The sequence below is a fragment of the Rhinolophus sinicus genome, linkage group LG14 (assembly GCF_036562045.2).
Source record: "Rhinolophus sinicus isolate RSC01 linkage group LG14, ASM3656204v1, whole genome shotgun sequence".
NCBI classification, from domain to species: domain Eukaryota; kingdom Metazoa; phylum Chordata; class Mammalia; order Chiroptera; family Rhinolophidae; genus Rhinolophus; species Rhinolophus sinicus.
The window spans coordinates 31421219-31436257 of record NC_133763.1 but is presented as its reverse complement, the minus strand read 5'-3'; the positions used below and the strand labels follow the sequence as shown (position 1 = coordinate 31436257).

The following is a 15039-nucleotide window of genomic DNA, read 5'->3' as shown; positions in this document are numbered from 1 at the left end:
TCAATTATAGTTAACATTCAATACTATTTTGTATTAATTTCAGGCATCCAGCATAGGGGTTAGACATTTGTATAATTTAAGAAGTAATTCCCCTGAATAGTCTAGTACTCCGTATTACCATATTATTGACTATATGCTCTATGCTTTACCTCATATCCCCGTGATAATTTTATAACTACCAATTTGCATTTCTTAATCCTTTCACCTTTTTCACCCTGTCCCCTAACCCCCCTTCCATCTATCACCCTGATAAATCTAGTACCCATCTGACACCATAGTTATTACAATATTATTGATTATATTCCTTCTGCTATACCCTATATCCCCATGACTACTTTGTAACAACCAATGTGTACTTATTAATCCCTTCCAATTTTTCACCCACCTCAACTCCCCTCCCATCCGGCAACCATCAAAATGTTCTTTGTATCTATGAGTGTGTTCCTGTTTTGTTTGTTTGTTTTGTTCTTCAGATTCCACATATAAGTGAAATCACATTGCATCAGTCTTTCCCTGACATGCCTCACTCAGCACAATACCCTCCAAGTGCATTTATGCTGCCACAGATGGCAAGAACCCACTCCCAACCATGGCCCAGCAATATTCCATTCTGTACCCATTCTCCCATCGACAGACACCTGAGGTGCCTCCACATCTTGACCATTGTAAACAATGCTGTAATGAACATATGGATGCAGATGTCCCCTAGAAGTAGCGTTTTGGGTTTCTTCAGGTAAATACCCAGAAGTGAGATTATTCGGTCTTTTTTTGTCTCTTGTTATAGACTTTGTTTTAAAGTCTATTTTGTCTGGTTAAGTATTGCTACCCCAGCTTTTTTTCTTTTTTTACATTTTCATGACATATCTTTTTCTATCCCTTTACTTTCAGCTGTGTGTGTCTTTCAACCTGAAGTGAGTCTCTTGTATGCAGCATATGTAAGAGTTTTGTTTTCTTATCCATTCAGCCACCCTATGTTTTTGATTGAAGAATTTAATCCATTTACACTGAAAGTTGATAGATATGTAACTATTGCCATTTTATTATTAATATATATATTTTTTTTCCATCTTAAAGAAGCCCCTAACAGTTCTTGTAATACTGATTTGGTGGTGATGAACTCCTTTAGCTTTTTGTTGTCTGGGAATCTCTTTATCTGTCCTTCAATTTTAAATGATAGCCTTGCTACATAGAGTATTCTTGGTTGTAGGTTCTTGCCTTTTATCACTTTGATTATTTTGTGCCAATCTCTTCTGGCCTGCAAAATTTCTGCTGACAATCTTATGGGAGCTCCCTTTTAAGTTACTAGCTGCCTTTCTGTTGCTGCTTTTAGGGTTCCCTCTTTGTCTTTAACTTTGCCATCTTAATTATAATGTGTCTTGGTGTGGGCCTGTTTGGGTTCCTCTTGTTTAAGACTCTCTGCACTTCCTGGGCCTGTATGTCTACTTCCTTTGCCAGGTTAGCAAAGTTTTCAGTCATTATTTCTTCAAATATATTCTCAATCCCTTGCTTTCTCTCTTCTCCTTCTAGTACCCCTATGATGTGAATGTTGTTATGCTTCATGTTGTCCCAGAGGTCTCTTAAACTATCTTCATTATTTTTATTCTTTTTTCCTTTTGCTGTTCTGTTTGGGTGCTTTCAGCTACCTTGTCTTCCAAATTGTTGATTCAATCCCCTGCTTCATCTAGTCTGCTGGTGATTCCTTCTAGTGCATTCTTCATCTCAGTTATTGTATTCTTCACTTCTGATTCTTTTTTATGGTTTCTATGTTGTTGTTTGTTATGCCTGCTGTCTCTTTGTTGACGTTCTTACTAAGTTCCTTGAGCATCCTTTTAACCATTGTTTTGAATTGGTCTCTAGTAGGTTGCTTGCCTCAATTTCGTTTAGCTCTTTTTCTGGAATTTTCTCCTGTTCTTCCATTTGGGACGTAGTTCTTTGTTTCTTCATTTTGTCTGTCTCTCTGTTTCTATGTTAGGTAGATCTGCTACGTCTCTTGCCAGGTGGCCTTACATAGTAGGTGTGCTGTGGGGCCCTGGCATATTCTCCCTGGTTTCCTGATCCAGGTGCTCCAGGAGTGTCCCTTGTGTGGGTTGTGTGTGCCCTCCTGTTATATTTGAGCCTTGATTGCTGTTGGCACATCAGCAGATGGGATTGATCCTCAGGCTGATTGACTGTGGCGTTTGGCCACATCCACAGCTTACAGGCTGCTATGCTGGGAGGTTTACCACACAGCCCGTGGGCTCTGGTGCCTGTTGAGGCAACCCTTTGGGTGTGCCACTTGTGGGACTAACTAGGCAGTGCTCTGCTGTCGTCTGAAGCCAACCTCCAAGTGTGTTGGTTCTTGAGCCTCTTCGGAGCAGCTCCGGTGCAGGCCTAGGTCAGCCACTGCCTGTGACTGGCCAGGGACTACGTGGTTGGAGCTATAAAGCGATCCATGGTTGGTCACTGCCTGTGCTGGACCTGGAGGCATGTGGGAGAGGCCACACTGTGAACTGAGGACAGCTGCCACCTGTACTGGATCTGGGGTAGCTCCACAAAAAGCCAGGACACACAGAGGCCTGCTGCTACCCACTGCCAGTTGCTGGCTCCTGTAAGGTTCAGCTGCTGATAAAGCCTCCTACAGTATGGAGTTGGGTGTGGCAGGGTGTCAGTGAGTCAGCAGAGAGGAACTATGGAGCTCACCAGGCCAATCAGATTCAGATTTGACCATAAGCATAAGGGGAGGGCTCAACACAGGAAAGATGGCACCCGCCCACCAGCTGCACAGGAGGAAGAACCAAACAGGGAAATTGCCAACTGTCTTCCAGGCTGCTCTCTGAAGCCACACATCTCAGTCTACCCCCCTCCCCATATGCATCTGATGCTCCCAAGTCACCGTCCCTCTGCTGGAGCCCCAGGTGAGTGCTTATGAGTGAGTCTGTGCATAGGCCCTTTAGATGATGCCTGGGTTTCCCAAAGCCTTCTGTCCCACCCAGATAGTGAGAATCCCCAGTATTTTTCACAGCCAGATATTGTGGGGGCTTTTTTCCCAGCACCAGTACTCTTGAAGGGGAAGCCTGGTGTGAAGCTAGGGTCCCTTACTCCTCCGTGGGGAACCTTTGTGGCCAAGATATCCCTCCCAATTTTCATCCGCCACATGGATGTTTGGGGTCAGCCCATTTCATGTCTCTGCCCCTCCTACCAGTCTCAACATGGCTTCTTTATATCCTTAATTATAAAACTTCTGTTTAGCTAGACTTCAGATGGTTCTCCAGGTTGATTGCTCTATAATTTACTTGTAATTTTGATGTGTCCACAGGATGAGTCAAGCACAACATGTATCCACTCTGCCATCTTGGATCATTCCCCAGAAGAGATTACTTTAGACACTGAACTCAACTTTCAACTATTACCCAAATAAGGAATAACAATGTCTCTATATCTTTTTAATGTAAAAATATTTTGTTATAAGAATATACAACTTAGAAAATTTAGAGAATATAAAAAGTTAAAAAAAAAAAAATCCCACTGCTAGCATTTGATGACTTTCCTTCCAAAGTAGTATATCCGACTATACGTACACATTTTAACATAGTAAAATCCACTGTACTTTTTCTCCTTTTAATAAAAGGCAAGGAAATTTCAATTTATTTCATCTGTTGTAGGGGCTTATTTAAGGACATAAAAATGGATTAAACTTCTCTATATTAAGATGAAGGTGTCTTCTACCTTGAGATACTAGTAGTTAAAATATCAGGTATCTCAACTGAAAGGATTAAAATGCAAATACCAAGTATTTTCATCTGCTTAAATTTTGATCCACATGTGACAGCAAAAAATTGAATAAAAGAACTACCTGAATAAGAAACATTAAAACACCTTAAGAAGGAAAGTACCTTAAGGAAGAATGCATTTGACAGGTCACAGGGATAGGTCAAATGTTTGCTAAATAGCAGAGTATTGAAGTAGAAGAAGAGCATTTTGAACAACACTATTTGAACAGCTGGTGTGGGGTAGTCTAAGAATCTCAGAGTCGTGTCATCAACCCCTCGATATCTGCAAACAAACCTTTGTGCCCTCCCTACTTCCCTCTCCTAACAAATATCTTCCCAGGCTTGTGGGTTATTACAGGTCAAACTCTGGTATGTGGAAACCTCTCCTGCTGTAATACATCACTCTGCTTTGCATCATCAGAAATGCACGACTTTTCATCCTGACCACTAAAGGATATGTACTGTACTGCATTTCCTATCCTCTTACTCCTTTTAAAACTATTTCAATAAACTGCAATGCTTATTGTTGCCTTACAGCTGCCAAACCGGTTTTCCCATGCCTTTCCCAGGATATCACAAGGGAGTGCCTCAGCAAACTGAGCAACCTGATGGAAAGATATTGGTAAAACTTCCTTGAGGGGCTGCTTCAGCAAACTGAGACCCTATGGAATGATATGGGTCGCTCCCCTTCAATGGATGGTTTCAGAACAATGACTCCATCCCCTGGGGTGTGTGTGTGTGAAGGCACAGCATGTGCTGGAGCACAATGCGGACTTTCGGGGAAAACAGCCAGCAGGCACTAACTCACAGACCTTGGAGATAACAAGCTTTACTTCCTCATTTGTTAACTAATAAAAGCTACGAGTTGGCCGATTCAGGGCTCAGTCCTTGAGGCTTGAGTCCCTTGACCCCGCTTACACTTATTCTTGGCTCCTGTCTTTTTTAACCCTGCGCCGCCCTTTTTGCTTCCCACAGCTCTTGTGCTGGATGCAACAGCTTATGATCATCAAAGTCTTGGCATCCACTCCAGAACCTTCACTTGTGACATCACACAATGTTGTAAGAATGAATCAATGTAAACAGGTAAAGACTTGTGAAGGACACCAGTTAACCCGCCCCTATTGGTCACAGAGGAAAGTCATATTCTCACCTGCAGGTGGCGCTGGCACAACAAAAGCCTTCAGCTCAACTTCATTTTCTGGTAAAGTTATTGTTAGGTTATCTCCAGCAGACACCATGAGTTCTTTCACTTAAGTTAATTAGTAAGTAAGTTAATTAGAAACAGTACATTCTATTATATACTATAATGGTATTATACTGCTGTGCTACAATAGATTTCTTTTTAGTATCCATGAAATAACATATTTTTGTAATAATTCTTCATGTGATTTTTATCTAAGACACTTTTTTCCTTTTCCTAGTAACTGTGTCCTACATTATGCTGCAGAATAGACTTTGTAAATTTGAAACTGCCTATGTGAGTTGGCATGGTGAAGAAGATAATGAGTCAAACTGACCGAGCGAAGAGCTGGGTGGCAAGAGTTGTATGAAACAGGTGGGGGTATGTGCTATTTTTAGTCATAAAAAAAATGCATGTAATCATAACTCTTTATCATTAGTCACACAACACTCCATCCCTCTGACTACCACTTCATGGATGATTGCTGATGACCTTCCTCTTGGCACCTTTCCAAGAGAAAACCCAGTCATCCTCAGCATAAATAGGCTATTTCAACTCAAGCAGCATTCACGCTCACTAAAAGTGCTATTTCTTCCCAGATCCTGAAGCGCCAGAAGCATCACACTCCAGCCATGACAGACAGGCACTAAAAGGAATTAGCTGGAAGTCGAAGTGGTGGACTTGAGTCTTTGACATCTGGACTGGCTTTATTCTTTTGCTACTGGATACACATTTTACCCACGGACAGCATGCTTTGCGGTACAGATTTTGGAGGTCTTTAATATAAAGGTGCAAAGAGTTATGAAGAGGTGGGTTGGCTACAAGGCCTGGAGCAAAGACTTTTTAAACAAAGGAAGCCGTTATGTTCAAAGATTTCAAGGGCATTTATGATAGCAGCAGTCATACAGCTGACCTGTTGAAAAGCAGTTAGATGGATGCTCATGGGCTAGAAGACCAAACGACTTTCAATTTTAATCAATTTTATAAACCATCTGAAAAAAAATGCTTCTTCACTAAATCAGCATTCAGAACAATGCTCCTTTACTTTCTCTAGAACCAGAATTACATTGATATATTCAACAGACTTGATTCAACTGGACATTAGTTTCATGTGTAAATACAATTGAGACATGGCAAGATACCACATAGAGAAAAAACAAAGATTTTTAAAAAATAAAAAGTTGAGTGCTCTCTAGACATCTCGGCTGCTTAGAAAGGTGAGAGGGGCATGTGGCTTGTTGGTACTTGCTCTGTCCTGTCAGGCGGCACTCAGCCTGGAGTGAGTCCTAGACCAGCGGCAGAGGCCCTGCTGCCCTTCCAGCCCCTTTCCTGTCACTTTCACTGACTGCCTGAAAGTGAGCAACTGTGGACCTAGAAGGGACATTGGTCCAAATCTATCATGTTACAAATGAGGAAATTGAGCCCTAGAAAGGCAAAATAAATTGCTCGAGGCCATTTGGATAATTAGCAACAGATCCACCAATATTTCATGAATTTAAATGTATTTATTTCAACAACCACTTCTATACCAGATTAAACTGTGCCAGCAGGCACCATTTCAAGGGCTTTAAAATCATCAACGTATTTAATCCTCTAACAACGCTATGCAACACATACTATTAGAACCCAATGACCTTAATTCCCAGACCAGTTTGCTTTTCAACATGCTACACAGCTTCTCCCCACCATTATTCTTCCCTTTACTGAAGCCCAGAATAGAAGTAACCCAAACAGAGAGCAACCCTCAAAGGACATCACCCACAGAAAGACTCAGGAAATCTCAAAAGTCTCTAAAAACTTCTTTGTTAGGGATCAAATAGGAGTTTTTCAGTCCTTACCATGACCTCTGCAGCACACGGACCTTTCATTCTTGGAGTATTCTTCCAACTTGGAATTCTCTCCTCTCTGTCATTCTCTAAGTCCATGCCCTCTTCTGTCTCTTACTTATGGTGTGACCACTCAATCGGCTCTGCAGGCTCCTCCTGCTCTCCCAGCTCCTAATATAACAATGTCGCCAAAGGTCCAGCCCCCAGGCCTCTCCCCAGCTCACCCACCAGTCCCTGGGTGGTCGCATGCGCCCCAAGTCTTCAACAATTACCTCGACACTGATGATTCCTGGTCCTTTATCTTCAGCCCAACAGATCATTTAATTTTCAGTTCCATATGTTAATATACCTTAGAGTCCATTTTCCTTTATCCTGACAGTCAACCCATCAAATCCTAGTAATATCTTAATATCTCTTGAATCTGATTCCTTCTCTCCTGCAACCACTCACTAGTCTTTTAATGCATCTTCTTGCCTCCAGCCAACTCCACACTATTTTCATGGTACTAATCTGGTCATCCCACTTTCCTCCTTAAAACCAGTCAGATATTCTCATCCAATGAAGCATAAATTCCTCAGCATAGTATACAGGATCCTTCACAATCGTGCCCTCTTACCATGCCAGGTTCATAGCTTGCCACTCCGTTCACATGATCAGTTCCAACCATACTGCTTCCTCCATCTGACAACATACTGACTCCACTTTAGCTGGCTCACTCTATCCTAGCATTATCGCCTCTGGAAAGGCTTCTCGGGCCCTTCCAAGTGGGTCTGGCAGGGTACCCCTTTTCTCTGTTCACACAGCAGCCTCTCACAGCACTTATCATGTTGTAGCAAACCATCTGTTTACCTGTCAGTCTCATGTCCTGGACTATAGAGTCACTGAGGGAAAAGATAAGGTCTATTCATCTTTTGTTCCCAGTGTGTAGTACCATTTTCCTCACATGATAGATGCTCAAAATGTGACTGGAGGGAATGAGTCAACTTTAAAAATTGTCATGACTATATTCTATAGCAATATATTTCTTCCAGGTTTTTTTTTTTTTTTTTTAAAGTTACCTGTCCTGGGAGCAGTGGTAGCAGATACAGGTTGCTCAGATGGAATGGACTCAATGGGAACAATGCTAGTGGGAAGGGTTGGCATGTTATGATCTGTGCTCCATGGGGTGACTGTGAGAACTGGGCTTTTCTCCATGCTAGATAGAGAAGGATTGTGGGAAGGTATTGGAACCTAGGAGATCAATTGCAAGGATAAGTTGTTACCGAAAATAAAAAAAGATTGAACTCTTCAAGCCAACACAATGTCATAGAGCTTTTTCATAAATTAGATTCAGTAGCATTTGAAATACCACGTCTAATATTGAAAAACTCTAGACCATCTTTTCCAAATATTCTTTCTGTTATCTATTAAAAATGTAAGGCAACTGCTGGTTGGACAATCACTATAGGCAAACACATACACACGTACAAAAAAACATTCAACAAGATAAAGAGAGAAAGAGTAATTTTAGTAGCCCCTGAACTAATATGTAGGGCAATAATTGAAGACAATTTAACAGTAAACAGTTTTCAAATAATTCAATAGTAAACAGGTTTCCAGAATATATGATGTCTATTCATACAACCCATTGTGTATAAACTATAACTTGAAGTTATAGTTAGCCAACTTAAAGTTTTTAAATTAAATATGTGCCAGGGGAAAAGTCTCATAATATGATAATAAAATGCTCTTCTGAACCTCACGTGCCAGTGACTGTGTGGGGCCAAGTAAGTAAAACCCAGGCTAAGAAGAGTTACAGCTTGCCCAAAGGGGAAGCTGGTGTGAAATCTATAGAAATAAAAGTTGTAACTCAAATGCAAACTAAAGAGGGGCCATTGGTGCTTAGTGAAAACACAGCTACTCTTCTGCAGCTGAGAAAAGTGGGTAAGGAGACGGCAGACATTTTGTTTCCGGAGACCTGGTAACTGACATCACTACTAATATTAACTCAATTTCATACCCACTGAGTTCCAGATAGTTACTAGGGAACTGGTAAAACTTTCAGCAACAAATTTCAGGAACCAAGGCAAAAAGCAGATGAAGCTTTAAATTGAAAATATATTGATCAGACTAAGAGAAATTAATTGAGCAACATTTTAAAAATCAGGTACTGGGTCAACCATAATTTTAAGATGCTCGATTTCCTTGAAGTTTCAGGCATCTGGGTTTGTGAAGTGAGTGCTAATATATGAGGCTGTTCATTGCATCTGTGCTCTCTGAGAACAGTGTGAAATCCAGAACCACAGTAAATCAGAGCTGCAGAATAGGTGCTCATTGCATATTATGAGGGGAGGGGAGATTTGCAAATTCCACAGGATATACTGGATATTTTTAATTTTATGGAGTCTTAAAAGGATATTACCAAGTTGAAATAAAAAAGGAAGTCTGTAAACAGTGGTCAAAAGAATTCAGGCACCTCTGATCAAGGTTTCCAAGTCACCAGACAATGACTGCAAGAAAACCCTATTCCTGCCTCCTCCAGGGAACATGCATTTTCCCACTCTGCTGCCTCTCTAGGCTGGAGTCACAGGTTGTTGCCACGCAGCAGCCTACCCGTCTGTCCCCTCATACCTACCCCTAAAGAAAGGAGAGTCTGTGAGGCGGATCCTTTCAGGGACTTTGCTTCACCTTTGTGCTTACACCTTATGTCTCCCTGTTTGGCCCCAGAGGATGGCTGGTCAGCCAATGACGCATAAGATTCCCCACGGAGGGTGGGGTGGGGGAACAACTCAAGCCAGGCACAGTCGAGTGGGGACCAGCAGGAGAACCCACGGGGTTGACAGAGGTGCGCATAGACCCCCACCTTCCCCCGGCTAAGGAGAGCTTCTGCCTTTGTGGCTGCATTCCTTCCCACAACCTGCTTGGGAAGAGATTCAATGGTGTAGTAACATCAGTTCTCCATCTATCCATTTCAGTAAGTTTCAGCATAAAGGTTTTGTCTCTTGGGGAGGTACATCCTAAAACTGAGGGTTCTGCTGCTTGCAGGCAAGGTAATTAGTTCAAATCAGTTTCTTAGTACAATGTGTGAAATTCACAGACCTTGGAGAAAACAATGTTTCTTTCTTGTGTATGCATCAATAAAAGCCACAAGGTGGCCTGATTCAGGGATCTCAGTCCTTTGAGGCTGTGAGACCCTTAGCCCGTTTCATAACTTTCTTAATTTCTGTTTCTTTCTTAACTCTTCACTGCTCCTTCTCATTCACTCACTGCCTGTGTTGCGCTGGACGCAACAACAGGCCAATTCTTTACCTTCACTATTCAGTTATCTCTCCACAACCTCCACGTAGAACTCCTTGCTAGTTATTAGGATGATGTATCTCACCCAGACAAAAATGGGCCCTCTATGGAAGAAACTGACCACCAGCACCCCCATCCCCAACACCACCCCTACTTCTGCCCTTTGACTTAAAGACTGGCACAGTCAGTAAGAGTCTCAAATAACTCTTCTTTCTTTTCTCTACTCTTAATTACTTTGAAACAACTTGTTTTAGCTGAATCTTGTCGAGTCTTGTCCACGGAAAAACAAAACTGCAGAAAGTATCTTTTATTCTCTATAAATTCAATCTTGATTTGTTTCAAATTCCTTGGATGTGTCCTATTCAATTACAGTATTTTATGAATAATGCTGCTATGAGCATCTGTGTACAAGTCTTTGTATGTACATATGTTTTTATTCTTCATAGGTAGAGACTTAAAAGTAGAATTGCTGGATAGCATGGTAACTATGTTTAACACTTTAAGGAACAAATACCTGCACCTATTACTTTCCCATCAGCAGTGTCTGAGAGTTCCAATTTCTCTACTAATACTTATTCTGTTTCTGTTTCTTGTTTTTATTCTAGTCACCCTAGCGAAGAGATATCTCACTGTGGCTTTGATTTACATTTCCCTAAAGATTAATGGTGTTAAATTAAAGACATCTCTAGGAAGAAGAGCTAAGTCAGCATTAGATGGCTGACCTGTAAAGGCAGAAGAACTATTTGTTCTTTTAAACACTCTGCTCATGAGAGCACAGCAGAAATACAAGATGCTTTGTTTCCTGGAAGGCTCTGAGGGTCATCTTTCCTGCCAACACCTGAGACATGTACTCTTCAGAGGAAACTACTTGTGCTCCTACAGCCTAATGAGTGCCTGGCTCCAAAAAGTAAGTTCAGCGCCTCCCACCCCCTCATGGACAGACCCACCACACCCACTGCTTCTCTGGAGCTGCTGTGGGATTGTTCCTGGAGCTGAAAAGTCTCTTTCTCCAATAACTCTCCTGAAGATGAAGCAGTCACCAAAGGAAGCAACAGACTCCTCTCAGGAGGAGAGTGTTTTGTGGCTGGAGTCCATGCTGACTCATTCAGCTTACGGAGCGCCTGCTGCTTCTCTGCTGGAACCGACAGGCTATCTCCGGCAGAGGAGTTGAAATGTCCCTGGCCACGCAGCAGCAAGCCCCAGTCAGTGCACTCAGTGTCTCCCTTGGCCTCCTGCTTGCTGAGTGTCTGGAAGAGGTCCTGCGCCAGCTCCCGATAGTCAGCTGAGTACTCAGATGGCTCCTCCAGGCCCCAACCTTTGCCCAGAAAGGGAAAGTGCTTTCTGCTATCCTCAGGTGAGTCCCCCTGGGTTCCAGGTGGGGAGCCCCTGTTCAGCATCATTTCCCCATAGTCTGGGCAGGCCTGAGCACAAAGGTGAGAGAAGACCTGATGGAACCTGGTTTCCTGGGCTCACAGCAGTCTCTGTGAGGGCAGCGCACCAGGTAGCAGTGGTCCTCAAACCACCAAGCTACATCACAACTGGACACCTCATAGCAAGCAGCTGGGCAGTCCCCCAGGGAGGTGGTGTGAGGCACCTTCATGATTCTGGCAGTTTCCAAGTTAGGTAAAATGACTGCATTGTGATACATCCTCCCCTCACTGCACTTCGTAGCAGCACAACCTGCAAACAAGGCTGTCCAATGAGGAAGAGAGGCAGATGCTATCCAGCAAGCAAATTAACAACCACACTTCCTATAAAAGTCCACAGTGTCATCTTTCAGCCTATCCATCATCACACCCATCCATCCATCCATCCATCCACAGATTCTCCCCTGTCCATGTAACCTTCTATCCTCTTTCCATATAATGTTTCTCTACTCAGTGAACAGAAGCATTCTTTTCCACGTGTGTATTATTTTTGTATTATTTATAATATTTTGCTCCTCACCCAAAATTCAGTTATAAAGGTTTACGTTAGGAACAACATCATATTGTTGCTATTGTTAATTGAATATTTTTAGAAATCTTACAGGTTATTCTGATGATAGACCAATTGGTATGAAAATATCAAGGGAGAGAAAAATTTGTCCTCAATACAGATCAATAACAAATATCTCTAATAAGATTCTAAATAATCAACTAATGGCATACAGCCGGTATCATAGTGGCGCTATGCAGTGTGGTCTGTGGACCTGTGGCGCAGGGAACCCAAGTGCAAAATCACTTTTTTTCTTTCTTGCTTGTTGATATTTTATAAAAGAATCAGTCTGTGTTGGATTGGAAATAAAAATAAATTGGACCCTCCCCACATGTACTTTGAAAAGCAGTGTATAAGAATCCTGCACAGAACTCACAGTGGTAACAGATCTCTTTCCAAGTCAGTGCTCATCACTGATAATTATTTTAATAACTGTTATTTTTTCATAGTGACAGAGATTACTTCTAAGTGGAGTCAAAAGAAATGGTTAAATACAGTATAACAATCATCTTTATTTTTGCCTGTGCATCATCACTGTCATCAATTTTTAACAATCATTCAGTGCCAAACATTGACTCTAGGAGAGTCCAACTGGTCCAATTTAATAGGAATTAGATTTAACAGATGTGCATCTTTTCCAGTGAATAAGCTAGCAATAGACTACTCTAATTCGACTGAAATGACATTTTGTCAAATGCAAATCTACTTTTCAAAAATCACCGTAATAGTTTTAGCCTTTTATCTTCTAAAGAAAAGCTTAATCTCAGAAATGGAGAAAATAATAAATTTAAAACAACACCTCCAGCTGAACATAACAAAATAGCGTCTCCAAATTAAGGAAGGTCAAGAGATGATGAAGGGTGTAGAACAGAGAGATAGGTAATCTCCAGTTCCCAACTCTCCAAAATATTGCCTTTGTTTGTAACAATACCACTACATCCCTGAGTGGCCTTTAAATGAAGACCCAAGCTAGAAATTTTTTTCAAACACAAATTTTTTTCAAACACAAATGGCTTTATTTCCCTTGAAAAGCTGTTGGGTCATCTCCTTTTGGTCAATGATTCATGGGAATTATCATGTTTCATTTCTGGTTTTTGCCATCTGAAAGCTCAAAGCCAACTTGTAAAAACCGTGTCAAATAAAGGTAAAAAGCTGTGATCCTAGAGCAAGCAAGTAGGTAAGGAAGCTTTCCATGGCAGACGCCTTCAACACAAAGTGTAAAGCAGTTTTTAGTCAGGTTGGAGGTGGAGACCTCCATACACCTCTGAGGCAGATCATCCCTTTGCTGTGCAAAAGTCACCTGAATTGGTGGTTCAGACACACTTACCTCAAGCAAAGATCTAAAGGCTAAATAAAGACGTTTGAGAAGGTGGGTTCCTTACAACTAAACCATTCTTCCTTTGGGCCAGGTTGCCACAATTACTTCAGAATCCATCAGTCAGTCAAGTAAGCTCTTGAAAAGACAGAGAACACTCACCCATGTTTGTATGCTCTACAAGTTCCTAGTCTCCATGAACCTAGTATATCAAAATAAAAACTTATGATAAAAGACAGTCTGGGGCCGGCCCGGTGGCTCAGGCGGTTAGAGCTCCATGCTCCTAACTCCAAAGGCTGCCGGTTCGATTCCCACATGGTCCAGTGGGCTCTCAACCACAAGGTTGCCAGTTCAATTCCTCGAGTCCCACAAGGGATGGTGGGCTGCGCCCTCTGCAACTAGCAAGGGCAACTGGACCTGGAGCTGAGGCTGCGCCCTCCACAACTAAGACTGAAAGGACAACAACTTGACTTGGAAAAAAAAGAAAGTCCTGGAAGTACGCACTGTTCCCCAATAAAGTCCTATTCCCCCTCCCCAATAAAATCGTAAAAAAAAAAAAAGAGGGAGAGAGTCTGGTCATTTGCTTTCTAAAAAGATCTACTATTCAATTATTTTAAGTACATAAATATAAATTTTTCCTAGTATATAAGAAATGTGATTTTCATCGTCCCCAAAACAGTCATGATAAAAAACAATTTAAATTCCTGTTTCCAGAAAGCAGTGATGCATGAGGTCTATCTTTCATGCCTTTTATATGTAAAATACTTCTATCAGAAAGCAAACACATAGCACCTTGATTTCAGGTAGATCTGACCTGCTCAAGCCAGACAGGAAGCTCCAGTGTGACACTGGGGTCTCAGGGTAATGGTTTCCTACCTACAATGGTCACCAGCAGCAGCAAAGGAGAGAGAGCATCTGTGGTGGGTGCCATTCTGCCTCATGAAATGGGGAAGGCAAGCTTCGGTGGATGTCCCGAGAGGCCTTTAGTGCAGGCTTCCTTTGATGAGCCAGATTTGGCTTCAAGAACCTCAAAGGAAAAACAAAATAAAAAGGAAGGAAAAAAAGAATAGGTGGATATAGAAATATACAAAGTTATTTTATCATTTATGCACGTCAGTGGGCCATATCCCAGGCAAGGCATCCACCTGGAGTTTGTTCAAATAGCAAGTACAGTTCCTAAGAAGAGGCAAAAGGTTTCATGCATTCTCCCCTTACAAGCCCAAACTTACAAAATAAGATAGAATCAATCACACTACCTTATTTCATTGTTTCTAACGTAAATATTTTCATACGTTACCATCTCTAAAATCAGGAAGCCTCAAGTTGGCCAAACACTGGGCAGGAAATAATTGCCATGCATACTGTGCAGAGCTGGTGTCAGAGGCTTGGAAGGAAGACAATATGAAACTATTTTAAGAACCCCTGCACCCCTAGTGCTCATGATGCACAGAGACAACCTTGTGTGGAAAACACACAGATACTGTTAACTACCTCGACAAGTGATTCAGCAGAAATGGACTAAGATTGTGAAACTTCCTCCTTAATTTATATTCACGTATAGTTCCTTTTTATATAGGCACGGTAATGATTTATGATAAAAATCTGCCTAGGGCCAGCCCGGTGGCTCAGGCGGTTAGAGCTCTGTGCTCCTAACTCCGAAGGCTGCCGGTTTGATTCCCACATGGGCCAGTGGGCTCTCAACCCGGTTGGACTCCT

At 41.9% G+C, this 15039-nt stretch overlaps 1 protein-coding gene across 1 annotated transcript in view; it reads right to left on the bottom strand.

The window, feature by feature from the left end:
• KIAA0319 (KIAA0319 ortholog) overlaps positions 1–15039 on the bottom strand; it is a 79327-nt gene that overhangs the window by 28929 nt on the left and 35359 nt on the right. Inside the window, 5 exon segments of the mRNA XM_074318627.1 lie at positions 4900–4998; positions 7814–7985; positions 10988–11445; positions 11448–11711; positions 14200–14350. Coding sequence (XP_074174728.1) covers positions 4900–4998; positions 7814–7985; positions 10988–11445; positions 11448–11711; positions 14200–14254 — 1048 coding nt within the window. The 5' untranslated portion in view covers positions 14255–14350.